Source organism: Eulemur rufifrons, chromosome 7, assembly GCF_041146395.1.
Source record: "Eulemur rufifrons isolate Redbay chromosome 7, OSU_ERuf_1, whole genome shotgun sequence".
In the NCBI taxonomy this organism is placed as follows: Eukaryota; Metazoa; Chordata; class Mammalia; order Primates; family Lemuridae; genus Eulemur; species Eulemur rufifrons.
Window position 1 is genome coordinate 14880172 of NC_090989.1, and position 25961 is coordinate 14906132.

The 25961-nt window shown below is 38.4% G+C and overlaps 1 protein-coding gene across 7 annotated transcripts in view; it reads left to right on the forward strand.

Annotated features, from left to right (window-relative positions):
* The window catches only part of GRIK1 (glutamate ionotropic receptor kainate type subunit 1), a 376197-nt gene extending 366502 nt beyond the window's left edge, over positions 1 to 9695 (forward strand). For 4 of the 7 annotated variants that reach the window (XM_069472390.1, XM_069472392.1, XM_069472396.1 and 1 more), the window contains one exon: positions 9239 to 9695. In XM_069472390.1, the coding sequence (XP_069328491.1) occupies positions 9239 to 9394 (156 nt within the window). In that variant the 3' untranslated portion in view covers positions 9395 to 9695. Of the gene's footprint in view, positions 1 to 8737; positions 8825 to 9238 lie in introns of all 7 variants that reach the window. The other 3 variants (XM_069472388.1, XM_069472389.1, XM_069472394.1) reach the window with 2 other exon arrangements.
* The last annotated feature ends 16266 nt before the right edge of the window (positions 9696 to 25961 follow it).

Here is a 25961-nt window from a genome sequence, read left to right on the forward strand (position 1 = left end):
CTTATTGCAGTAAGAATCACTTTGCCCTGCCAGTACTGCAAGGTAGAAAGGTCTGCCCTGGGTATACAGAAAATGGCCCAACTCCCATCACAGCATCAAGAAGCAAGAGGGTTCCCATCCAATCACTCATAAGCAAATCATTACCAACACAGTGAAGGTTACAGAAGTAGAATTGTTCTTGATTTTGATGAGCCTACAGACTAGGTAATAAAAAAATAAAATGAAGTATGTACCTGGTAAACTATTCAAAGCTGTAGAACTGCTTACATACTCACAATTCAAGAAAGGGGAAGATAAATGGTGTTGGATGCTTCCTCTTCCGTAAGTGGAACTTAGTATTTCTTCTAAAGAGAGACAAGGAAAAACAAACGAAAATAAGAGCCTGCATTTATTTTTCATTGTTTTTATCCCTACCCTTCTTCCCACCATCAAACATCAGGGTTTTCATATAAATTGCTCCCAAGCTAGAGATAAGTCAAACTCTTAGCTTTTGAGTTGTAAGTAGTCTTTGCAAATTTGTAGCATAGAAAAAAAAAATCTTGAAAACCCTAGCTTTAGATTGTTAGATCTATATGTCTTATTGAATAATTTAGTTTAGTTCAAAAAATTTATCTACAATTAGCAAGAGCCAAACCCAGAAGGCTAAGGTTGAGGAAACACAGATGATGATGTTTTCCTACAACATTTTGCTATCCCAGACTGGATTTTTAGCACTAGGAAAGAGAGAATTGAAGAGATGTCACAAAAACCTAGATACTACCTGAATCTCTGAGAGAAGGCCATCATTAAGCCAGTGAGCATCCCTGGGCCAAGTCCAAACTTGGGGGAACAGGAAAATAGAAACCCCAGAAAAGTTCAAAGGGAACTCTAAACACAATATGTCATTGTCACTTCTCTGGTTATAGCCTAGGAGGTGATAAAACTTATGTAGAGATATTTTACACCTAACTGTCTCCAAAACAGCAGAATAGCAGCATCTCGTCAGTGAGACTATGAAATGTTTCATAGAGTCTTCCTCAATCCCAGAGAATGCCAGGGAAAACATCCAAAAATCCATGGCTCTTCCCACCCCAAAGCCCTGTGAAAGGGCTGAGAGAACCAGTGGACTAGAAGCCTTGATGTTGGAGCAGAAAAAACACAGAGTGTGCAGACCTGACAGACCGTGGTGGAGTCACAGCAGAGACAGAAACCAGTGCCCATGACCCAGTAAGATGTCACACCCCAGGGAAGCCAAAAGGACAGAAGGTGGCCATGAACCAGCTGCTCCCTGGCCCCTAGACACCTCTCCTAATCCCATATGGTACAGCCCTTAGAAAGAAAAGAAGGAGAAGGGAGGTGAGGAGAAGGCTGCATTAACTGAGCCATTAACCAAAAGGAAGTATTTTTAAACTGAAACTGAATTACTTTGAGTTGACAAGATCCACTAGCAGAGGGGGAACCTCTAAGAGAAGGTGAGTTCTGTTGTTTTAAAAGAAAAAATAATAATATAAGAATTTTTGCACATCCAAGTTTATAGCTTAAGAAAATTGCATATCCACTGCAGTGTATGTAAGCTCATACCCCAAAGACTCAACATACCGTGCACATGTGCACTGTGGACAACTAATGCCCTACATCAAGGTCAATTTAGCTCAAGGGCAGGGCCATTCCCTGTCGGAGAAGGGGCATGCAAAGAATTTCTTGAAAGTTTATTTTTATGGCTCTAACTCAGCCTCTGACATGTTAAAAGGAATGGAGCCTCTGCATGAGGTGAGGGAAAGCCAGTCTCTACAGAATCATCTCAGGCCTTCAGTGTAGGAAGCCAGAGAGAAGCCAGAGGGCCAGGGAACAAAGCCACATTGGCCTCTGACAGTGAATCTAGAAAGGAGAAAGGCAGTGTGTGTGGTTTGGATTGAAATGCAAACACGCTTTCTACCACTTTCAGCAAGGAGAGTTGCTTACCTTAGGATGTAGGCGACCCACCTGAAGATTATCCTCACTGCAGAAACATCTCTCTGCTCTCTGGTCACAAGGCTTGAATGGACCAATTTGCATCCTCCTCTTTATGCCATCATCCATTTGTGTGTCCTTTCTGGGGCAGGGAAACGTTTCAGCTGTTCTTGAGCACACTTGGGGGCCGTGGGAGATTCAGAGGGTGGTCTCAGACTGGCCTGAAGGTAGCTGCTGCTGACATTTCTCCACTCAAGTGACTGCCTTCTCTGAGAGCCTGAGACAGAGAGGAGGGAGCAACTCTCTTGCAGCTTCAAAGACTGTGGTGTCTTCCACACATCCACAAAAGTCCATTTAAGGCTCAAAGCTACAAATTTGACTCTTTTTTACATCATCCTTACTCTGAGGGCAATGTATGTAAAAGCTCTTGCTACAACTTGAAAGTGATAAAAAAGGATTGGGATTCAGAAGAATTGAAAGAAAACACGTGGATTAATATCAACATATTAAATTGCCTCAATGTTAACATCACTTCAAGTTTTTTATTAAATTATCCCCAATGTTAAAGGAGAATGAATTTTCACATCCCCTACCTTCCAGGAGTTTGCACTGTATAGCCCTGGGCAGCCACCCCATGTGCAAAATTTCTTTCAGAATCATTAAAAAATAAATAAAAATTCATATGGTTGTGCATACCATTTTACAATATACTTACATTTACTTCAATGGGAAAATGAGTTTTCTAAATGAAATCTTTAAATAAAGAAAAACACCAGAAGATCCCTGTGATTCCAAGTAACCCTGTGTCCCTTATAAGTATATTTTTATGGTTTAAGGAGCTCAGATAGGTGAACAAGGAATTCTAGGGCATACATTCATGCAAAGAGAGAAGCTTAAATCTAGGATCTGAGAAGGTAAAGATGTTGGCAGCAGGTCCCAGGTATGAGAGCAAAGATGAAATAGGGGAGAACAGAGGACGTAGAGGAAGTGAAAACATGACACTAAAGGAGCTAGAAAAAAATGAGTTTGTAGAGTCTCCATGCTATAGCCAAAAGAAGGGAAGACAGGGACTTTTGCGAGTTATTGGCTACAGGGAGCCAGTTTAAAGGATTTAAGGTGCAGGGAAATGGGCTGGGCAAGTAGTGGCTGCTGGGTCACTGGTGGGGATTAGGGTGGGTGACCACACTTTGAAATTTTATTTCATTTTTAACTTTTCTTGGAACTCAGTTTTAAACCTAGATAAAGTTTTATTTCAGTGTCTAGATTTCCTCCACCCCAAGATTCTTGGCACATAGAATCAACATAACCCCTATTCTGGAAGCTAATTTAGTGATCAACACTCAACCTGTCTGATCCACGTTTTAGCAGTTCCAAGGATGAGTGCATGAAAGATGGCCCAGGGATTCTGAATGAGCCCAGAAAACAGATCAGACCAGAGGAAATGATGCCCAAATCTCGGTTCTGGAATATAAGAACTCCCCCAAAGATGGTACACACACAGCTGCTCCAAGAATCTGCCTCTACCTGTCCTTCACGTTATGAATGAAGAATGACTGAAGCCTGGACTCTGCTCTTAGGTCGTCAGTTCTCCTGTGAAAAAGTGAAACCTGTGGACAGATAAACGACCAGACTTTCCAAGTCTCTAGGTAGCAAACAGCTGAATAGTATACCCTGTCCCTATTCCTTAAAAAGCTTCCTAACTCTGGCCCCCAAAACATCCTAGGTTTGCTCCTGTGCTAGACTTCAGAGTTAAAAAGAGTTAAGGATGTGAGTGCTTAGACCTTCTTTAAAAAAAAAATTTGTTGAGACAGTGACTTCACGGAACTATGACAGGGGTTTGATCAACCCAAAGAAATAACAGTAATAATAATTCCATTATTTCTCAGGAACCTATCCCTTTAATATTCTATATTTTACTGAAAATGATCTTTACAAAAGACTTCAAATCATAGTTTTTGCTCAAGTTATAGCAAGTCTATACATAAAATGAAAGGTTTTACATCAATAAAATGGCAATAGTATTACCTACATCCTTTTCTTCCATGTGTAATATAAAAATTTAATAGACAATGTCACAGAGCTCTTCAAGTATCTTTGAATAAGGGGCTTATTGAAAGGAGGAAACCTATACAAAATGTAAAATTTGTATTATATTATTGGCTAGACCAGAGCTTCTGAAAAATAACTCATCAGAAAAATCCTTAAAGGTATAAGCATCTAAAGTGGATCTCTTATATGTTCACCTAAACCTAACAATTAATGAAAAACTTGAATGTATAAATGCTAAATCTACAAGGAGAAATCAATCTGACATTCACAGTCTGATGCCAAGTTTTCAACCAGCATGAAAGTCAATTCCAAATAGCCTAGTGTTTTTAATACTATAAACTCAAATAAAATTCTAGCATAGAGCTTTTCCTATAACTTTAAAAGAAAATTTTGTTCTCTTCCCCTGGACCATTTTTCCTGAGGCAGTGTATTTTAAGCACAAAACAAAAAGAACTTTATTAGTCCCTCCCACCCCTTCCAGGGCAACATTGGCAACAAAGGAAAGATAAAGGTGTAAGAAGATATAATTTCTATTCAGGCTCACACTGGCACCAAGAAATCAAATATTCGGGGTTCACTCAAAGGAGGCGCCATGCAGTCAGCAATTTAAAAAAAAAAGAAACAAACCAAAGGGGAAAGTAAAGGAAGAAAAGAAGACAGGAGAAGGGAAGGAAAGTGTGCCCATGACGGACAAACCACAGGCACTGAAGAATCAGAGTAGCAGAATGACTTTCTGCAAAACTGAAATAAACAAGCAAGTCCTCCTTCCATAACCAGGAAAGCTACAAGTTCTAGTTGAAGTTTCCATTGCCATCTCTACTAGACTAGAGTCTGTTTCTCAGTTTCCTTTCCTCTAAAAAAGAGGACACACCCATATGCACACACACACACACACACACCCCCACTTTATATTTGGATAGAGTCAGGAGCCACATAAATGGCAATAACATACATTATTACTATAAATTTATTTGTAAGTGAATTTTCCAATCAGACTTATCATCATAGGGATTCATTGTAAAGGAGTTTATAAGTGTGGAGATATTTTTTTTAATGGCAAGTGACTGCTGTTAGCTTTCATTTCCTTCTGATGTTTGAGTACCTTCATAGAGGTAACCTTCATAGAGCACAACACAAGCTGTCATAATGCCTGTTACTACGTAAACATGGAAACGTGTTATGGACTGGACAAAACAAGTAATAATAGGCCCTGAAAATTTGTTTTAAATGTGCATAGGACCTATTTTAATTAAAATAGTAGTACAAACAACTCAAAGGAATTGCTGCATAGAAAGGCATACGATGGCTCAAATTAAAGAAGCATCACCTTTTTCATTTTATCTCCCCCATCGTCGACAACAACAACAAAATCAGCGAATGCCATAGAGTTAAATTATTGTCACTGCAGCGTAGAAAATTTTATTTTAAAGAAAAAGCATACTTACAACGTGCCAGGCATTAGACTAAGTGTTTTACATGTATCAGCTCATTGAATTCTCATAATAATTATATGAAAAGGATTCTATAATGGTCCCATTTTAGAGGTAAGGAAACTGAATCAAAGAGAAAATAAACACCTGGCCTACTGTAACCCAGGTACTAAGCAACATGGCTGAAATTAAAACTCCAGCATTCTGATGCTGAATCAATTCATCCAAATTCAATTTGGATGAATTCCAAACCATAATTAATGGCCTCATGTAGATCCTGCAAAAATGTGAACTCCATCCAGCAAATATATATAGGAGGGCTTAGAATCCAAGCTAGTAGGGAAATTTCCAGTCTACAAAGCACCAGAGGATACTACTGGGATATCCTGCCTCTGGTGGCACCACCTCTGGAGTAAGGCAGCTAGCTGAATGGCATTATGTTTGACACTTTCTGATGAAATCAGAGTTTAGGAATTCAAATTTTCATCCTTTAAAATAAAGTTTCTATGGCTCTGTGAATACAAAAAATCCAAGCCTACAAACAGATGCTTTAGAAAGCTACTGTCATTTTGATACCAATTCACAAGTTCCATCTTTATATGGTCATATTATATGTATCTTTAATTCTGAGATTATAAAAGGCAAATTAATGAATGAATATGAGCCTCTCCCATGCCACTCTGTGCTGAGATGACCTTCACAGTTTCTTTTCCCGTGGATACCGTTAACTTCAGCTCATGGCAGGTAGGGTCCTTAAAGGTCATCTTTCCTTGTGACTACAGCAGAAACTTGGAAGCAGAAAGGTCAGCCCCAGTATCTTGCCATTTTCTTTTTGACAGTCAGAGACTTAAGTGAGAATCAAAAAGAAATCATTGTTTGTGACCAAAGACAGAAACGAGACCACTGATAAAACTGTATTTATATTCATTCTCACACAAGCAGCAATAAATAAATACTTGGGAATTAATTAAAAAAATAAAAATGTTTGCTGTACTTTAAGGCAGTCTAAAATTTTGGGGGAGGATTTTTTTTAAAAAAAAAAAACAAAAACTTAATTGAAACCTATCACCAGGATAAAATCTGTGACCGCCCCCTACCCAAAAAGGGAAGTCCTTTCTTCACTGTGTTTCTTGTGTAAGTCACACTTGGAGACTCATTTTGGCTGTTTCATTGTAAAATGAAATGAAATGGTGAGAGTTCAGATGAGACAGAAATATTGGAATTTCTTAACACATTTTATGGGAGCATTCACAAAAAGCTACCCATAGTGTTAAAAAAAGAATTAAGTATGAACGTGTAGATGATTTCCAGTGAAAGCAATTGGGTTTGGACAGTCTAGATGGACTGAGTTCAAATGCAAGCTTTTCCTCTTGGGTAAATTACTTAATATTTCCAGTAGTAAATTTCTCCATCTATATAATGGGTATAATATGTAATAATGTTTATAAATTCCTTTATACTTTTTCTTTCCTCCCTTTCTTGTTTCCACTTGCATGGTCTTCCTTAAACCAGAAATGTCCTGTGCCAAGAAAACTTCCATTGAAGTAAATTTCTAAGCGGAGTTTTCCAAACCTTAATATAATACTATCTATCATAATGACACTATAAAATATTCATTTGATCTTAGTAGCAACACAAAAACTTCACATGGCATAATAGTAAAAATTATTATATTTCATTTTTTTATATACAGACGGTTCCTGACTTATGATAGCTTGACTTACTATGTTTTGACTTTATGATGGTGCAAAAGTGACACCGGTTCAGTAGAAACTATATTTCAAGTACACATGTAACCATTCTGTTTTTCTTTAGTATCATAGTCAATAAATAAATTATATGAGATATTCAACACCTTATCATAAAATAGATTTTTTTGTTAGATGATTTTGACCAACTGCAGGCTAATGTAAGTGTTCTGAGCACGTTTAAGGTAGGCTAGGCTAAGCTATGATGTTTGCTCAGTTATGTGTATTAAATACATTTTTGACTTAATGATATTTTTAACTTACAATGGGTTTATTGAGACATAACCTCATTGTAAGTCAAGGAGCATCTGTACTTGCTATATTTTTTAAAGAATAATTCATAAAAAACATTTTTGATTTCTTTCTTTATGTGGCCTGACATCTCTCTCAATTCATGGAAGCCACAACTTACCATTTGAAAGAAAATTAACATATATGAAACGAATATTTTTAGAACAGAAATGGAAATGAAATTCAAATCCTACAAACACTTATACTTAAAAGAGACAAAAAAGTCTTATGCAAAGAACTAGTTTTTTAAGAGGTGAATTTCTGATAGGCCAATATTTTACATCTAGAACCTAAATTTATGCACCTGGTTTTCAAATCAAGTAGAAAAATTTTAAAACTACTGCTTATCTAAACTACATCGAGTCTTTAGGGGAACAAAAGAACAGTATAAATTTTCAAATATACATGTTGCACATTGATATGCATGGACCACACTAGCCATCTAGTGTTTTATAAACATAGAACACCAGTTTCTTCCAATAAGGCACTTACAACCTAGAAAAATCATCTGGTGGCATGTTGTCATTTGATTTTCAACCATATCTATTTTGTGTGCTAATGATAAAGGAGTGTGCTTGTATATCCACAACCTTCATGAAAGCCTTTGGTTTGTCAGAGGATTTCTTTTTATTGTGGTAAGAACATTTAGCTTGATATCTACTCCCTTAAAAAAGTTTAAGCCCTCAATATGATATTGTTAACTATAAGCACAATGTGGTACAGCAGATCTCTAGAACTTATTCATCTTGCATAATTGAAATTTTGTAATCCTTAAACAGCAACTGCTCCCATTTTCTCCCCTCTCAACTCCTGACCACCACATTTTACTCTCTGTTTTCAAAAGTTTGACTATTTCAGATACCACATGTAAGTGGAATCATGCAGTCTTTCTTGTTCTGGGATGGGTTATCTCACTAAAGGATGTTTAAGAGTAACCTCATCAAAAAGAAACTACTTTACAGAAATTTCTATAAGCAGGAATTTATCAATCAAAGATCTTGGCTAGAAAAAAGACAATAAATTGTGTTTTATCTGGCCATTTATATACTGTGCATGCGAATAGATAAAATGTAATCGTAATGGAGATTATATATATTGTCTGTATATGTATAATATTTTATAATCATAATTCCATTTTCTTTTGTATTATGTCATCCTTTTTGTTGTGCAGTTCAATACCATATTATTTTTCATTTCAACCACAGCTGCATCATTGCTGCTGCCAGACTCTCTGTTTTTTGGAGAAAATATACAATTTAAAATTGTTTTTTTTTTCTTTTTTTTTATCAGAAAGGAAAGTCATCAAGAATTAGATTTTATTTTAGGAACAAAGTAAGGTTTCATGGGAGAAAAAAACAAAGCCTTGGTGTAGAGAAGGTTTGTTCATTTTCTATAGCATTACTGAAGTGTCCGTATGCCTTGATAAACGTATCAATGTTTGGATCATCTCAATGGGGGAAATGACTTAATTTAACTCTATTTTGGTGTCTCAGCAAAGGTAAGTTGTCTATTTTGAGAGCCTTGAGTTTTCGCTAACTGGGTTGTTTTATATTACTGCATTTGTGAATGAAACCCCAAAGTTTGCCCAGCTAACTTGCTACCTCAGTTTCCCCAAGTAGAAAAGGTGGGTGGCCAGTGGGTGGAGGAGGAGGTGAGGGGAACTGGCCAGTGGTGGCAGAGCTGACTTCAGACCTACATCTTGTGTTCATAAAAATCTAGGCAAGAGACAGGTCAATGGTAGAAGGAGGAAGGTTTGATTAAGCTGATGCTCTGTTATTTCATGTCCCCTAGTGTCTCTCTTTCAATGCCATCATGGAAGAACTGGGCATCTCACTCAAGAATCAGAAAAAAATAAAGAAAAAGTCAAGAACTAAGGGGAAATCTTCCTTCACAAGTATCCTTACTTGTCATCAGAGACGGACTCAGAGAAAAGAGACTGTGGCGTGATCCAAGAAAACACCTGTAGAAAGAAAAAGGATATGCTCACTCGAGATTTTTGGAGAAAGGATTTCTGATGAGTGTGTGATGTGTTTCCATATATCTATATCCATAACTCTGCTTATGTATACAGATATAAGAAATGCAAAAGTTTAAAAAGCTCACATAGATATTACTCGGGAAGTGACACCAGTTCTTTTGAAATGAATTTGTATGCTCACTTATTTTGCATTTTCTCTTTTGCCCCAATAAATTGCTGTGTGTGCTTTCTAAATAATAATAAAACAACAGGGTTTTCTTTTTTCCAGAACAAGTTTCCGTCTTGATTTGTTCCTCATGACTAACTCCCACTCACTAGGTGTGGGGTTGTGGAATGTTGTCAGCTGCGTGTTTGCTGCTTTGAAGAATCCTCTTACTGGTTTAGTTTAGACAGGCACAGTCATTTTGGGCTGAGTTTAAAAAAAAAAAATGACTTTTAGTTTATACCAAGTAGCTAGTTATTATAGTAAAGTGAAACAATTTATCTTTGTGTTCTAAAATCTAATTTTTTTTAATAATTTTTTTTTTTTTTTTTTTTTTTTGAGACAGAATCTCGCTCTGTTGCCCAGGCTAGAGTGCCGTGGTGTCAGCCTAGCTCACAGCAACCTCAAACTCCTGGGCTCAAACGATCCTCCTGCCTCAGCCTCCCGAGTAGCTGGGACTACAGGCATGAGCCACCATGCCCAGCTAATTTTTCTACATGTATATTTTAGCTGTCCATATAATTTCTTTCTATTTTTAGTAGAGACGGGGTCTCGCTCTCTGCCCACTTTGGCCTCCCAGAGTGCTAGGATTACAGGCGTGAGCCACCACGCCCGGTCTAAAATCTAATTTTATAAAGAGTTTAAATGGTACTCAGAACATTGGTGAGGTATATCATAAAAGGACACCGAAAAGCAAAAGTCCATTTGAAAAGTAAGTTTCCACCACTTTCTGGGCACCATTCTAGGTTCTGGGGATCCCATGACGAGGGAGACAGATATGGTCCCTGTTCTCACATAGTTTATTGTAAAATAAAGAAGAAAAACAGTCCATTAATCAAAGCAGGATTAGAATGTCCTGGGAGGAAGTCAGAAGCTGAAAGAGCACACAGAGGTATTTAACCCGCCACTGAGTCAAGAAGGGATCCCTGCAGGAAAGAACAGGTAAGGTGGGATCTGCGAGATGACTCAGACATAAGCAGCTAAAGGGGGCACATAAGATGGGGAAGGTGAGCATTCCAGGCTGAGGAAGCAGCATAGTCAAAGGCATCAAAATAAGAGAGGATAGAGCCACAGAGTTAGAGGAAAAGGGAGTTTGGTGCAATGGGCCCGACAGGTAGCAGTCGCTCTAGCTGAGGGTAGAGAAAGAATTGAAGGCAAGAAGACCAGGAGGAAGAAGAAGGGGAGGTCACATACACAGACGTTATAGCCTGAGCCAAAGCAGAGGCAGGCAGACCACTAGCGACTCAGAAAGTGGTCACGAAGGAAGAGCAGAGTCAAGGAAAACTCTAGAGTTTGGGGAAGGGGATGGCTTAACTGGGGAATTCAGGTGTCACTCATTGTGTTGGGAAACAATGGAAAGAAATAAGCATTGGTCAATATTTCATATAATTAAACCCCCCTGGTTTCTTTAGGATTATTCCACAATTCCAAGAAACTTTCAGTCTACTCCCTAGTGTTTAAATACAAAAATATTTTCAGATATGAAAAGAAAAAGAGAATGACCTTTAAAATGGCAATAACAGATATTAGACAGATATTTTGCTCGATTGTAATCAAGACTCAGATTTCAGATCAATCAGAATTTTTATTGACAGCAAATAGAAGAAAATGGCTCATAAAACTGCATTAAACTGCTTAAATGAAAAATTAACAGGTAGAAATATGACGAATCCAACTGGCTAAAGACAGTTTAGAAGGATAATGTATTAGAGGGGGGAAATGCAAAGTTTAGGCACCTTGCTAAAAATTATACACCCAAGGCATTTTGTTTTACATTTTTCAATATTTTTCTTTCATTTTTAATTTTTTCTCTCATTTTAGAAAATATTATTCTATTTTTTCACATACTATTACAGTAATTTGTGAGAAAAGTAGTGTATCAGCTTCTAATATCTTACAAAATACATTGTGTGTCAATCTGGTTTATAAATATTTTAAGGTCCCCTAACCTCTTTCCTTTTCCCTTACACATAACTGAATTTTCATTCAAAGGCATTTAATGCTTGCTATGAACAATTTGTTAAAAAATGTATTGAACCAGGCAAAATTGCAGATCAGAACTTTTTTTATGTCAGCTACTAAATATAGTGCATAATCATCTTCCTTTCCCCTCACTATTTTCATTCTGAAAGTACATTTGGTACATATGCATGTGCCCGTGTTTCTGTGCCTGTGTGTTTTAAGGTGAAGAACAGAGTGAGCTAACGAGTTCAGAAACGAGAACAATGAAGTACAGAGTATCTGGAACCTGGTCCAGAAAAATCTCTGGGAACAATCATTAATCTTTGAGATTAATCTCATTCACTAAAGAACAGTGACTCGTATAGAGTTATGTAGAAATCAATGACAAAGTTAATTAAAAACTAAATCTAACATTTCTTTCCTCAGCAATTTCTTGATGCTAAAAGAAAAAAATTGCTCAGGTGAGATGTTCAGGAAAAGAGATAGAGGTCAGTGTTGATTGAAAGATGACGTTCACGAAGAAGATTTATTTTCCTTTCAAGTTTCAAGTCTGGGCCTCATCTTTATTGTAGACAAAAAGGGAAGGGATACAATTCACTACTTGCATTGACCCCGCTGAGTTGGAGATACATCTAGGGGCTCAGAGTTTTTCATTCTTAGTCTAAGAGAAGCTGGAGGGAGACAGAAATAAGGAAGGAAGTAGGCTAAAGAAAACTAGATGAAGATAAAGTATTGGCCAGCAATTTTTTTTCCTCTGTCTCAGCAGCTACAGCTTTAATTGAACTATTTGCCTTACCGGAAAGGACAAAATGGGCTCTTAATCGAGATGCTCCTGTGGTTATAGTCTCAAAGGAGAAATCATGTAAGTGATAACAATTTCTGCTTAGGGAAAGGCATCTCTAGGAGCTATCCATGCAGTGTGACTTTTAAAGAAATGTAAAGTCTACCTGTCCCAAAATGTATGGCCCACCATATACTCTCCAACATGAGAGGGGTCGTGTTTGGGTAACAAACTAGAGCACTGGCTAAAAGATGCCCAAGTGACAATCTACTTGCTCAAGTCATGTATTAGTTGATGCGTCCCACATAGAGGAATGAGAGGAGGACAGGCATTCACTGGTCAAGGATGTTCAGAGGAAAAGAGTGTCCAAAGAGTATGGGGCTACAGCAAGCAAGGTAAGGGGTGCCTGGAGAAGGTGCCTGTCCGTCTGGGGAAGGGGTCATAAAAGGGGAGTCTGGGACCTCGAGGGCATATTCAGTTCTCAGTGTTGTTCAGGTCTGGTCCTGTATAGGAAGGGAAAGTTTTTGCAGTTATGCTGTATTTCTAGAACAATGGCAGTGTGGAGAGAAGAAACAGAAGGAAATAGGAACAGTAAATCCACTAGAGTGAAGACATACATCCTATGTTTACAAGTAGTAACTCAAAGTTCCAAAAGCCTTGGGAGTGAATGAACACATTAAACCATCCTGACATGTGAATGTCTGGAAATCCAGAAACACGCAGGCTGGTGGGCTTGCAGGTGAGTATGCTCTGCTCCTGGTCGTGCCACGGGGGCATCAGAGAGAACTGCTTTTCAGCTTTGCCCACAAAATGTCCAATTAGAAAAGTTTCTTCAATTTTAGAAAGTCTACTCAGCTAGCAGAGACTCCGAAATGGACTTGTGAGCATGTATTTTTTTGTTTGGTCGGTTTGTTTGTTTACAATCATGTCCTTCTTCCTTCCTTTTCCTCATTTCCCATCCCTTTCTCTTCATTGGTAGAGTGACCTGACAGCCTAGTTTGCCCTGAACGGTTCTTCACTAAGCCTGAAATCATAAAGTGCTATAGGTTAAGCACCCCCTTTCCCTCACAAAAGTGTCCTGATTTGGTCAATAAATTATAGGATATTTTACTCATTGGTCCTTTAGCTTCGTCTATTTGGTAACCACAGAGTTCTGCTAATACAGTTGAAACATTTACTGATGATAAAATAGAAGCCCCACCCAAAGGAGCCAGTGGAAGGCAAGGGATCCCCACCCTCCATTGAAGTGATCCAGAGTGACCCCAGGAAGTCAGACTGACCTTGACATTTCATTTGGACATTATGAGAAATAGATTAGATATAGATACAGATATCTTCTATATATATATATAAAGAAAGAAAAATAGATAAATAGATACATAGCTAGATAAATAATCCCATTGCCTTAGTGTCTCATCTGAGCTATGCTCTCAGTAAATTATCAAGGTCACATCATCAGATAATATTAACAATTATAAGTTCAGCTATCCTTTAACAAGGATGTGCTAAACCCAGGTGCTTTGTGTGTACTTTACAACATTTGCTTATGTAATATCCATAGCAACCCTAAGGTAAATATTATTTTTTAAAAAACTGAGGTCCAGAGAGGTTAGATAGCTACCCAAGGTCACTTAACTATAAATTGGCAAATGGTGTGACACTCCCCCTCCCACGTTGTCACAGCCCCACCCCACTCTCTCCCTACTCTTAGAGATCAAGTACCATCCACCAAACCTAGGGTCCATCTGGGCAAATATATCTCAAGCATCCTCTCAGCTTCAACTTATGAGGTTGGCACTCTGCATTATCATCTGCATTAAAGGAAAGGAAACTGCGAGAAAAGAGTTTAGTAGCTGCCCTGAGGCCGGGCTGCCTAGTGGTTAAAGAACCGAGATTCTAACTTCAATCTGTCAGAGTCCAGAGCATGGGCTCTTAACCAAGGTGCTTTAAAATCTTATCTTTTCGTTTTAATGCAAAATTTTGATTCAATTTTTAAAGAACTACCCATGGGGTAAATAGGCATCTCCCACCATCACTTAATAGAATAGGTGAAGAGATGGCTACTGATGTTTCCTGCATGCAATATTTAAGCATAGCAGTGCATTGCCAAGGCACTTAAATAGGAAAACACCATTTCTAACCTTTAATATTTAATAAAATGAATTATCTATTAACTAGTCTGCAGACTAGTTATATTATTGGTTTGAAATTACTCTTTGAATGCTTCTCATTCCTAAAGCAAGCCATTCAAGTCATACTTAAAACATATGGACGCCATGATGTGATATTTCCTGTGACGCTCAAGCCTCATCGTATTTCCAGCAGTCTCATAGGACACCAGTATACTGTAAACTCCCAGCTGATTACAAACTTTTAGGGGGTGAATCTAAATATTTCTTTTAAATTCCAATCACTCTACATAAGTTGTTCAGCTGCATGCCTATGGTAGGTAATAAACAAAGACTTACTGAATAATAAATAGACAACCTCTTGGGCACATGCCTCATAGACACCTGCCACAGATTTTGAGGAAAATACAGCCTTTGCCTTTGAGAATATTAGAGTAGAATAGGTCAAATTTCAAAGGTGAAGTTTGTTGAGATATTTGATGTTTTATAGACCAAAACTGTGAATGCCACTGAATTTTCCTCAAATTTGCATCTCCATCTGCCAACAAGAAACACGTACTGGTAAATTCTCCAGTAAGAAACTAGTAGAGCAAGTTCAGGAAAAGAAAGTACACTCACAATTGACACACAAAAGATAAAGATTTTCAAGTACCCAACATCAGAGAGAATTTTTAACGCGTTCATAATGTCTTCAGTACTCGTAGATCTGTCATTAAGCTACTCTCAGAACATCTCTGAAGAGACAGGCTGCTTTTTCTTGTCTTCATGACAAATTCTGTACCTAGAACAGCAAATTAAAATGAGACCATTTTTAATAAAGCCATGCCAAGATTTAAAAGTAATTTGGTGGCATTAAGAATAATAAACTAAATTACAGTGATGAAAGAAACATTTTCATTAAAGCTTTAAAAAAATGACATTCAAAACTCCAGTGTAGGGACAGAATTGAGTCTATATTGTCTCAAGGGAAGCAAGAGAACAAATGACAGCTAGAATTTTCAGCTAATCATAACAAATATATAATTAGTTTTGACCTTTTCATGACATCCCAACAAATCTAGCGATTCATAAGCATGCATATTGCAAAGGAAATTAATTGCAAGGGTATCTTTCACTGAAATGTTTAATGATCTCATCACACAGATTTCCTGGATGATTTCTTTCTAACTTCCTCCCAAAAATAATGCTTTTAGAGCCCATGAACCAGGTTAATTTCATCAAAGCAGAACCAGCCAATATCTACACATGTTCCTGGCTCATATTTTTCCATTTATGTAGGAACTTTTTCTCTCCTACTCTCTCTTTTTCCCTCCATCTCTCCAGACTCAAACTTGACTTAAAGACCCAAGGTCAAATGCCACTGATTATATGAAACTTTTCCTTATTTTTTTTTTTTTTTTTTTTTTGAGATAGAGTCTCACTGTGTTGCCCGGGCTGGAGTGAGTGCCGTGGCATCAGCCTAGCTCACAGCAACCTCAAACTCCTGGGCTTAAGCGATCCTACTGCCTCAGCCTCCCGAGTAGCTAGGACTACAGGCATGTGCCACCATGCCTGGCTAATTTTTTTCTATATATATATTTTAGTTGGCCAGATAATTTCTTTTTTTTTTTTTTTTTTTTGAGACAGAGTCGCACTCTGTTGCCCAGGCTAGAGTGAGTGCCGTGGCGTCAGCCTAGTTCACAGCAACCTCAAACTCCTGAGCTCAAGCGATCCTCCTGTCTCAGCCTCCCGAGTAGCTGGGACTACAGGCATGCACCACCATGCCCGGCTAATTTTTTCTGTATATATTTTTAGCTGTCCATATAATTTCTTTCTATTTTTAGTACAGATGGGGTCTCGCTCGTGCTCAGGCTGGTCTCGAACTCCTGAGCTCAAACGATCCGCCCACCTCGGCCTCCCAGAGTGCTAGGATTACAGGCGTGAGCCACCGCGCCCGGCCTTCCTTATTTCTTTCCATGGTTTTCCAATGACCTTGTTTGACCTCAGACGGTTTGATCCTAAAGTTATGTGGCCCATGTTGGTAACTTTGTATAAGCTATTTCTTTCACATCTAAACCAGCCTCTCCACCACAACTCCCAGGGACTGGCTCACACAATACAGGGTGTTATACCTGTTAAATGTGCAAATGAATCCAACCAAGGCCATTAAATTAGCTCCCCCAAAATATAAAACTTTGCCCATCTCCTCCTCTATTCTGAAACTCTGCTAAAAGAACTTAGATTCATATTTTCCCTCTCTACCTCCCTCTTTCTATTTACAAATCTTATTTTTTCTCTCCAAATAAATAACAACCCTTGCTAGTTCCCAGAAACTCACAAAGCATAGATCTTTCAAGCAAGAATCCACATCTGAGGATATTCTTTTTAGGTGAAAGTGTTTGTGTTTGACTTGGAAATCTCAGAAGTCATTCATGAAATAAAAGACACAATCTAACTCAGATCCTAGAATTAAAGAACATGTTAGCACAACAAATATAGTAACTACACACTCATGAAATGCATTTACTCAAAAATTTAGGACTAATAAACTAAAAGAAAAGAATAGAGGAAGGAAGGAAGGAAGGAAGGAAGGAAGGAAGGGAGGAATGGAAAAAGGGTCAGTTCAAAAGCAGCTAGCTCCACATTTGTATGAGTGATAGGCTGGGGTGTAGGGATGGGTGATTCTATTCCTCCACTGAGAAGAGACTTATGTTGTAACCTGAAGGAGGTGAATTGTAATTGAGCTGGACACTCCTGATAGCAATGGTAAAATGCTGACATCAATTATCAAAGGATATCAATGTTGGCTCTTTGAAAGGATTCCAGGGGTTCTAATTTGTCTGAGATGGTTTAGATATTGTGCTTCTTTAAAGTGGAAAGATGGGCTGTGAGATGTACCAAGCACCCAACCACTCTTATTGCTGGGTAGTATCAAGTACCCTACTTTCTAAAACGTGCCACAAAACATACAATCAGGTACACTTTTCAGGTCTACCATCCCTGCAGCCATGTTTTCGCTACACTTTCCCACTGCCCAACCCATGAAAGCAGAGGTCTAAGAAGTGCAAAGCATGCGAGGCTTTCCAGGTTACCCACCTGCTGGCGAGTGGTCCCTTTTCCCTATGCGGGCAGGAATGATGTGTTCCTCACTACCATCACCAATCACATGAAGGGGGCTCCAGGCAAATCTGTCTGCGAGAATGGGAGGACTTCAAGCAGGAAAGACTGCCATTTTATTTCCCCATTGGATACTTATGCAGGAGACTAGCTGAGGTGACCCCATGCCCATCTGAGCAGGTGAAGTGGGAGGCTGCAGAGGAGATAGCCTTGGAACTTGCCATTCTTTAGCATGGGACATACCAGAGCAGCTTTGTTATGTGCACAGGATAAACAGCGTAATCAGAAGAACGAGCTGGAGCTCATCTGAGTATGTTCTTTCAAACCATCACTTTTAGGACAGCATTATTCTTCACTTCAGATCTTTCAAATGACAAATTATCACTTTTAATCACAGCAGAGGTAGAAACCACAATGGCATTTTCTCCCTCACATGTGTTCCAAGGACAAGAGTGCAGCCCTAGGATGGTGGGGTTTTCACTCTTGAGCTATGCCCTAAAATCTTCAATCCAAATCACATTCCTTTTATAGTTAAAATTATTTATGCAGCTATGAATCATGAAATGGTGGTAATTTTGCTAAGTCAAAAATAAATAGATTCTTTTTACTGAGAGTATAACTAGAACACTGGAGAGTTTTAGTGAGAACAAGGGAGATCAATTTATGAACAAAATAGCATTAAAACTCTGTTGTCCTATGGGTAAGATTTTGTGTTAACTTTATAGGTAACTATCTAAAAGACATCCATCATTGGCTCAGCTTAATCTGGTGCTTCTCTGAGCCTTTTAATGAGCTGGACAGAAGATGTTTCTGAAGCTGGCTGGGACACCACAGAAAGGTTGTTCGTCCTCAGGTGGGATTTTTGGCTTTATTTCTCTCAATGGGATTTTGTTTCATAAAGGTTTGTTAGAACTCTCCAGTCTTCCTTTCAAGAGCCAAAGTGATTCTTGAATCTGGATTTTATTCTTTCATTTATTCATTTTTTTACCTTTAGACAAATTATAAAATTTTCCCACCTGAGGGTCATGGTAAGAACTCAGTGTCATGGTCGCTTTGGGCAATGAAGGCAGTTTTAAGAGGGCTTATTTCTTGAGTAGTAGGTAGGCCAAGGGTAGCAACTATGGAGAACTATCGCCACCCCTAAGCTTGAAGGAGTGAGGGGAAGGAGCAAATACTATAATCTTCAGGCTTCCTTAAGAGAGGACACCCATCCTCAAGTAGAGAAATGTGTTCATGGTAAACATGAGGTCCAGGTGAAAATGGAGTCAGTTGAACATGGATTTCACTCTTTTCCAAAGCTCTAATCTCTGGTTGTGACTCATGTTGGCTCAACCCAACCAGAACTCATGTTTGGCTACTGGTCAAGAGAGTCCAGTGATTCTGACTCTAATGGTCACTCTCCCAGAACAAATTGGAAAATATTTGTGCAGGTGCAAACAGAGAATATCTAACATAATATCTTCTTCTATCTTAGGATTTATGTGGATCAAAATGTAATAAATACCATCTGAAGCTAGAATATCATCAAAGTGAAATCCAATAAGTCTTCTGAAATCTACTTTAACTCATGTGGAGTCCCTGATGTTATAATTTGCTTTGGGAGAGAGAAAAAGAGTGAAGCAAAATCAATAAAGGGACTTCTAGAAGTAGAAAGAAAAGGAACTATGCTCAAGGCTGAGAACTTGCAGTTAGGTATAACTGGGGCGAGTTTCTGCTCAGCAGCTTACTATGTATGCGAGCTTGAGTAGTTACTTTACTTCCCTCTGGACCTCGGTTTCCTGTATCACCAGTGAGACTATTTATAGTACATATGTCATGCCTGACACAAATATTATTATTATTACTACGATTATTATTAAGTCTGAAGTTAAGATGAAGAGAAAGAAACCCCACTAGGGGAGTCTCTGTCTGGTTCCAGAATAAAATCATAGAGAAACACTGGGGTATCCGTGAGGTTCGCGTGTGTAGTTCACAGTTAAACTGTAGCATTCAGTGGCCAGCAGACACGCACCCCTCTAGAACCACAAAGTGGTGCTCCTCCAAGATGTCATAGACACTCTTCATGTTCATTGTCAACTTTAAATTGCAACACTCCTTTCTAGGGCACATCAAAGCCAAATGAGCTGTAACCTGGCTCAAATTGGCAGGAAGATCTTGTACTATGCTTATAACATAACCAAAGCCAAAAAAACTACCAGTATGTGGGACATGGCTGGTCGTTTTGGCAAGTTTCTTAGCCAGGGTCCTGGCATGAAACAGAAGGCACACTGAAGAATTAATAAAAGACTGTTATTGAAAAGACTGCTTACAGAGATAAAGGCAAGGTTGAGGAAAACCAATAAGGGCTGCCAGAAGAAGCAGCTGCAATGAATGATGTTACCAGAATCCAGTGAAGGCTTTAGCCATAGGACAGAAGACACCCAATAAGAGTTGTGGCTGTAGTCAGGGGAACACAGCCTCTGTTGACACCACTGTGAGAAAGAGAGTGGGAGTACTATGGAATATTATGCAACAGGGCTTCACACTGGATGCATGTGCACCACAGGGCCAGGAAACATGAGTGAGTGCAACAGTCTGAGAGGTCAGCCAGAGCAAGGCAGAGAAGTACACAGAATGGACCAGCAGGGATCATAGGGAACAACCAGCACGAGCTCTGTGAAATCAAATTAAAACTAAGACCACATGAAAAATTATCCATAATGAAACGATGTAAGCCACATTTTGACCCAGGGAATTATTGCTCCTTCTTGACAGAACACCAAGGAATGAAAGATGCTCAGCATGTTTTAATAGAGCTGGTTGAACCACTTGGCCAAACAGCAGAAAGGACTTCATAATGTTCTGCCTCTTTAGCAGATATTCTAAAATATTCTGGGCCAGGCTTCAATGCCCCTTTGAGAGCCTTACCAGCTGGTCCATGTCTTTTTTATTCCCTACTAATTTAGTTGAGAGATATATGACTTGAAGATGAGCCCAAATCCTCTTTAGCCACTTGGCACCATAACTGGAAGTACTACTCAATGCTTATATCATGCAATACATACAAAAGTAATATCTGTGGCTTTTGGAGAACTTCAGCAAACAGTCCCTTTTGGGCAGCACTGACAGCAGAGGGTCCCTTGGTGTAGCCAGTGTTGGGCTCTAGCTTTTTTTCCCTACTCAGTCCACCTGGTAATTGAATGTAGTTCTTCTGCAAAAGCATCTCATTGCTTTAGCTAGCTGAGTTAAAATGTTAATAGGGTTGTCTTTCCATAACAGTAATTTAAGTGATTTCTTTTTCTCTTCCTACTTCTCTGAATTTTCAAAATTTCCAATATTTAAGAATAGAAAAATAAAGTAAAAATACTGGAATCCTAGTGTTTCAAAAAAATGGCAAAAGAAGTTTATGTAAGTGCCTAGAAAGAAAAACATAAGTTTTTATGGAGAGAGATGGAGGCTACAACAACTTGACTAAGGGCTTCCTTTCGTAGGCCTGATTTTCACTGGTCTTGCATCCAGTGGCAACAGCACTTGTGTTACCTTGAGGGTTACATTATATCACGAACAAGCTTTATCTCAGGAATGCAAGAAATTTTTAAATATAAAATAGACAGGCATAACATTACATTAGTAGACTCAAGAAAAAAAAGATTTATTGTTATCTCAAGCAAAATAAAAGCCCTGAATAAAATTCTATTTCTATTATGATATTTTGAAAGTCTCTTATATGGGAAAAATAGAAAGATACTCTAATGTAATAAAGGTTAAACATTATGCTTATGAGAAACTTTAGCAGTATTTCTGGTAAGAACAAAACAAGGATGTTCATTCATATGGCTATTATATTTAATCTAGTACTAGACAGCAGAAATTATTAGGAAAAAAGAAAGTGTGTATGAGGATTATGGAGAGAGATGCATGTTATTATTTATAGATGTTGTAATCATCTACCTAGAAAAACCAACGGCCTCAGCAGATTAACTATTAAAACTAATAAGAGTTCATTATGGCTGCCAGATAGGCAGCCAACCAAACTACAAAAATCAATAGCATTGCTGTATACCAGCAACAACTACTTAGATTATATAATATAAACAGGATCTTATTCATAATAACAATAAAAATTGTAAAGTCTCTTAAAACCAAGTTAACCAAAAATTCACAAGAACTCAGTAGATGCATTTTAAAATGTTAACTAAAGACATAGAAAGTGAGTTGACAAAATAGACAGTCTGGGCTCCAGGGTGGACTGACAATATCATAAAGATGTAATGGTCTCCAAATTAATCTACAAATCTAATAGCCATCTCAATCAAAATCACAGTGGGATTTCTTTGAAGAACAGGATCAATATACTCTAGTATTTACAGAATATAAGCCCACATGTAGCTAAATCAATCATCGTAGTCTATTTAGCGTTACTATAACAGCATATCTGAGGCTGAGTAATTTATAAATAAAAGAGGCTTATTTGGCTCACAATTCTGGTGGCTGGAAAGTCCAAGGTCATGGCACTGGCATCTGGCATTGGCTTCTGGGGAGGGTTATGAGCTGCATCAAGTGCAAAGGCAAGCAGGCATGTGCAAGGGACCCCCAGCAGGAGCAGCCTCATTGTGTGACTAACCAGCTCTCTTAGAACCAATTCATTCCTGCAAGAGCCAAGATGAGAACTCACTACTGAGAGAGGGCATTGATCTACTAATGAGGAATCTGCCCCCATGATTTAAGTACCACCCACTAGGCCCCACCTCCCAACACTGCCACAACACTGCCAACAGTGCCACTGCCACTGACCAGGCCTCAACATGGGGACAAACCATACTCAAACCATAGCACCAACCTTAAAAAAGAAGAGTGTGTAAGAAAGAGGAAAATTAATGTAGCTGGTAGTGACATACCTCAGAGCCACAGAAAGAAAAAAAAAACCAGAGAAATTGACCAATAGGGCACAATAGAGCCCAGTGACACATATTTGTAGAAAGTTAATACATGATAAGGCTGGAACCATAGTTAGTGAGAAAAGGACACATTGTTGAATAGATAATATGATCATAAATGTTCTCACCACAAAAATGAGAGCAGTAATTTTGTGAGGTAATGCATATGTTAATTAGCTAAACTTACGCATTCTACAATGTTATATACAATGTATATCATTTCAAAACATCATGTTATATGCAATAAATACATGCAATATTATCTGTCAGTTTTTTAAAAATTAAAAAACAAAAAAATAGATGATGTGGTCAAAAATGATTAAATGGAGAAAGTAGAAGTGACTCCCTGCCTAATAACTCTTCAAGAATAGACTTTCCATGGGAAGGGTGTGACCCATGGATCAGGAAAAGCTTTTTAATAAGCATTTTTTAAAAGAGCATAAACAGATAAGTTCCATTTCAACAATATTCTTCAAATCAAGCAAAGGAAAAGAATCGCAGTGAAAAAATGAGCAAAGAAGATTGCTAGACAGTTTACAGAAGTGAAAACCTAAAGGTTAACAAGAATATGAAGAGATGTTCAAAATCAATAGCTATTAGGAAAAATATAAATTACAACAACAAAGATTATTTCTTTTTACATTTTAGTCTATCAGAAAGGAAAGCTGAAGCATGAAGTATAGGGCTAGAGGTATCCTCATGTGTTGATGGTAAGAGCAGACTGGTGCTGTCAGTCTAGAGTGCAACTAACATTACTTGGTCAAAACGAGTCTGTGCATGTCCTATGATCCAGTAATTCCATCCCTGGGTTTATAAACTAAAGACATCATCACACGGGTCTACAGAGTGTAAGAAAGCGGATGTTCACTGCAGCATTATTGTTGATGGGGGGAACTAGGGGAAATCGGGCTGTCAATTCCTAAGAAAGGACATATGTGTGCAAGAAACTGTTGGCTCATCACCATGCCTTTTTCACTTCCTCAGGATACACAAAAAAAGCATATTTCTCAGCATTTCCTTGAGATTAAGTGTAAATCTGGATTCCAGGAAAGGGAATGTTTGGCTGGAATGCAGTAGATGACTTACAGGTCTGGCCAAAAAAAACCTCCCCAGTGCAGATTTCCCTGCTCCTTCCTCCTGCCAGCTGGCTTGAATGAAGATAAGGCCTGGAGCAGCCTAGGAATCCCTGTGATGAAGACTGTGGAGCCGCAAGATGGAAGGAGCCTGGGTCCCTAAATTACAGTTTGGAGGGGAGCTCCACGTTCTAGACTATTAATTTAGTTTCAAATTAATTAACTAATCTGATGCTTTGGTAAGCCCCTGAAATTTAAAATGTTTACCAATTACATGCCTACTATCACCTTAACTAATATAATAGGTAAAATGTGGTGGATGAACATGGAGTATTATGAAACAATTAAAAGCAATGAATTAGATATATATTTAGCATCATGGATGGATCTTAAATATGTAGTACTTAGTGGGAAAAAAGTGAGCAACAATACTGTGTATATTAATTTAAAAATACATGCATACCACTCTGTTCTTTCCTATTTCTCCTTCATTCTATTTGGAATGCAAATGTGAAGCTTGAAGTTCAAGCTGCTCTCTTGAACTTTTAAGAATGGAAGCCATGGCTGGAGGTGGTAGCACACATCCTGATGATGGAGTCACCAGGCCCCATTCAGACATTTTTTACATGAAAGAAAAATAAACTATCTTCTTTAAAATACCCACACATAAAACAATACACATTTTTTTAGGAAGGCACACAATAAAAGTTTACACATTAAACATGATGAATGTTAACCAATAAGGGGAGAAAGAAGAGAAGAATGACAGTGGGTAAGGCATAAAGGGAAATCAACAAATGTGTGACTAAAGGAATAAATGAATAAGTTTAGAGAGTGGCATGCATGGACCAAGAGTAATAGCATAACATGAAGTGAGGACTATGATCAATTGCATACCCAATTCCTAAAAGAATAAAAAAGGTTAAAGAAAAGCACAATGTTGATAACAACAACCATCCCCAGTTTTCACACTCTGATTTTCCATCTCTTATTTAGATGTATGTCTCAATAAAAGAATTTGATACTTTTACCATTGCCCTGCAATTGATTCTTCTCAAATGCTGCTCAACCCCCGCAGAATTTAGGTCAGCCTAAAGGCTGTTGTGTAAGGTCCCAGCAGGAAGGCCACGAAGGAGCCACAAAGGAGCAAGAATCAAAGAGCAAAGAGCAGGAAGGAGATGCCTTTGCTGCCTGAGTAAATTCCTCTGAAACAGATTACAAAGGAAGTGCTAACTAGCCCTCAATCGCCACCTAAAATGAGCTGAAGTGCTGGTTCCTAGGTACTGGAAAGGAGCGTGGCAGTTCTTTCCCAAAGGGCCTTGTCCTGTGAATGGGAATGTGTACCAGGAGCACCAGTGAACTGATGTGTGCTGTTGTGTGAATCGATCCTGCACACCATACCATAGAAGAAAACAATGAAATCAGAGAGGCCACAAGCACATACACACTCACACATACCTAGTCTCAAGCAGCATTGGATTACCTAAAACTGTCTCAATTAAGGAGAATTACCACCCCCTTTAAAGCCACAATCATAGCCATTATGTATCATCAGACTGAAATCAGTTCCCTGGGAGATGTCCTGATTAAGCGAATTTCCCAATTAAGCCCATCCCAGTTGAGTGGAGCATGCCATTCTGATTAGATTCCTCATTTATATGGGAGGATTTGTACTATACAGAAAGGGAAAGAGGGTTGTTGAGGAAAATTGCCAGCTTCTGAAATGTCTCCCTGTGCATTTATCCTTCCAACAACAAACCTTCCCCCATCTCTCATGAGCAGAGCACTCGGTAGCCAAAGTAGTTCTAAACCTCTTGAGTAAAATATGAATGATTCTTTGCAGAACCACAACTGCCCTGATAGCAAGAACTGTAAGGAGCATCACAGTCATCCCCTTGTGGGACAAATTCTTTGACTGGTCATCAGCAGACAGAGGAACATAAAGGAAAAGAGTGGCCACAGTGTCCAGAATGGGACACGTATAGGTCTTTTGTACATTTTAAAAAATTTACAGTGTACTTTGCAACAAACATGAATAAATAAATGCATGAAGAATGAATGAATGACTATCAGACCTGACCACCAAGGCAGGATATGTAAAGTTAAAGCATATCACCATTATACTCACTGACATTACAACTCCACAAAATGAGAGGAAATGCCTCAAAGATACACTGAAAACCTGAAATGAAAACATATTTGACATTGTTCTTGGCCAAATCACTTAAGCAGAGTGTCAAATGAAATTGTAAACCTCATAAATGCTCCCTCAGATAACTGTTGTATAGACCTTGCTGGAGAGGTTTAAATATGGTCCTATGAGCAGATGGTGACTAGTATGACTTTGAAACTAGCACCTAACCTCTTCAAGTCTCAC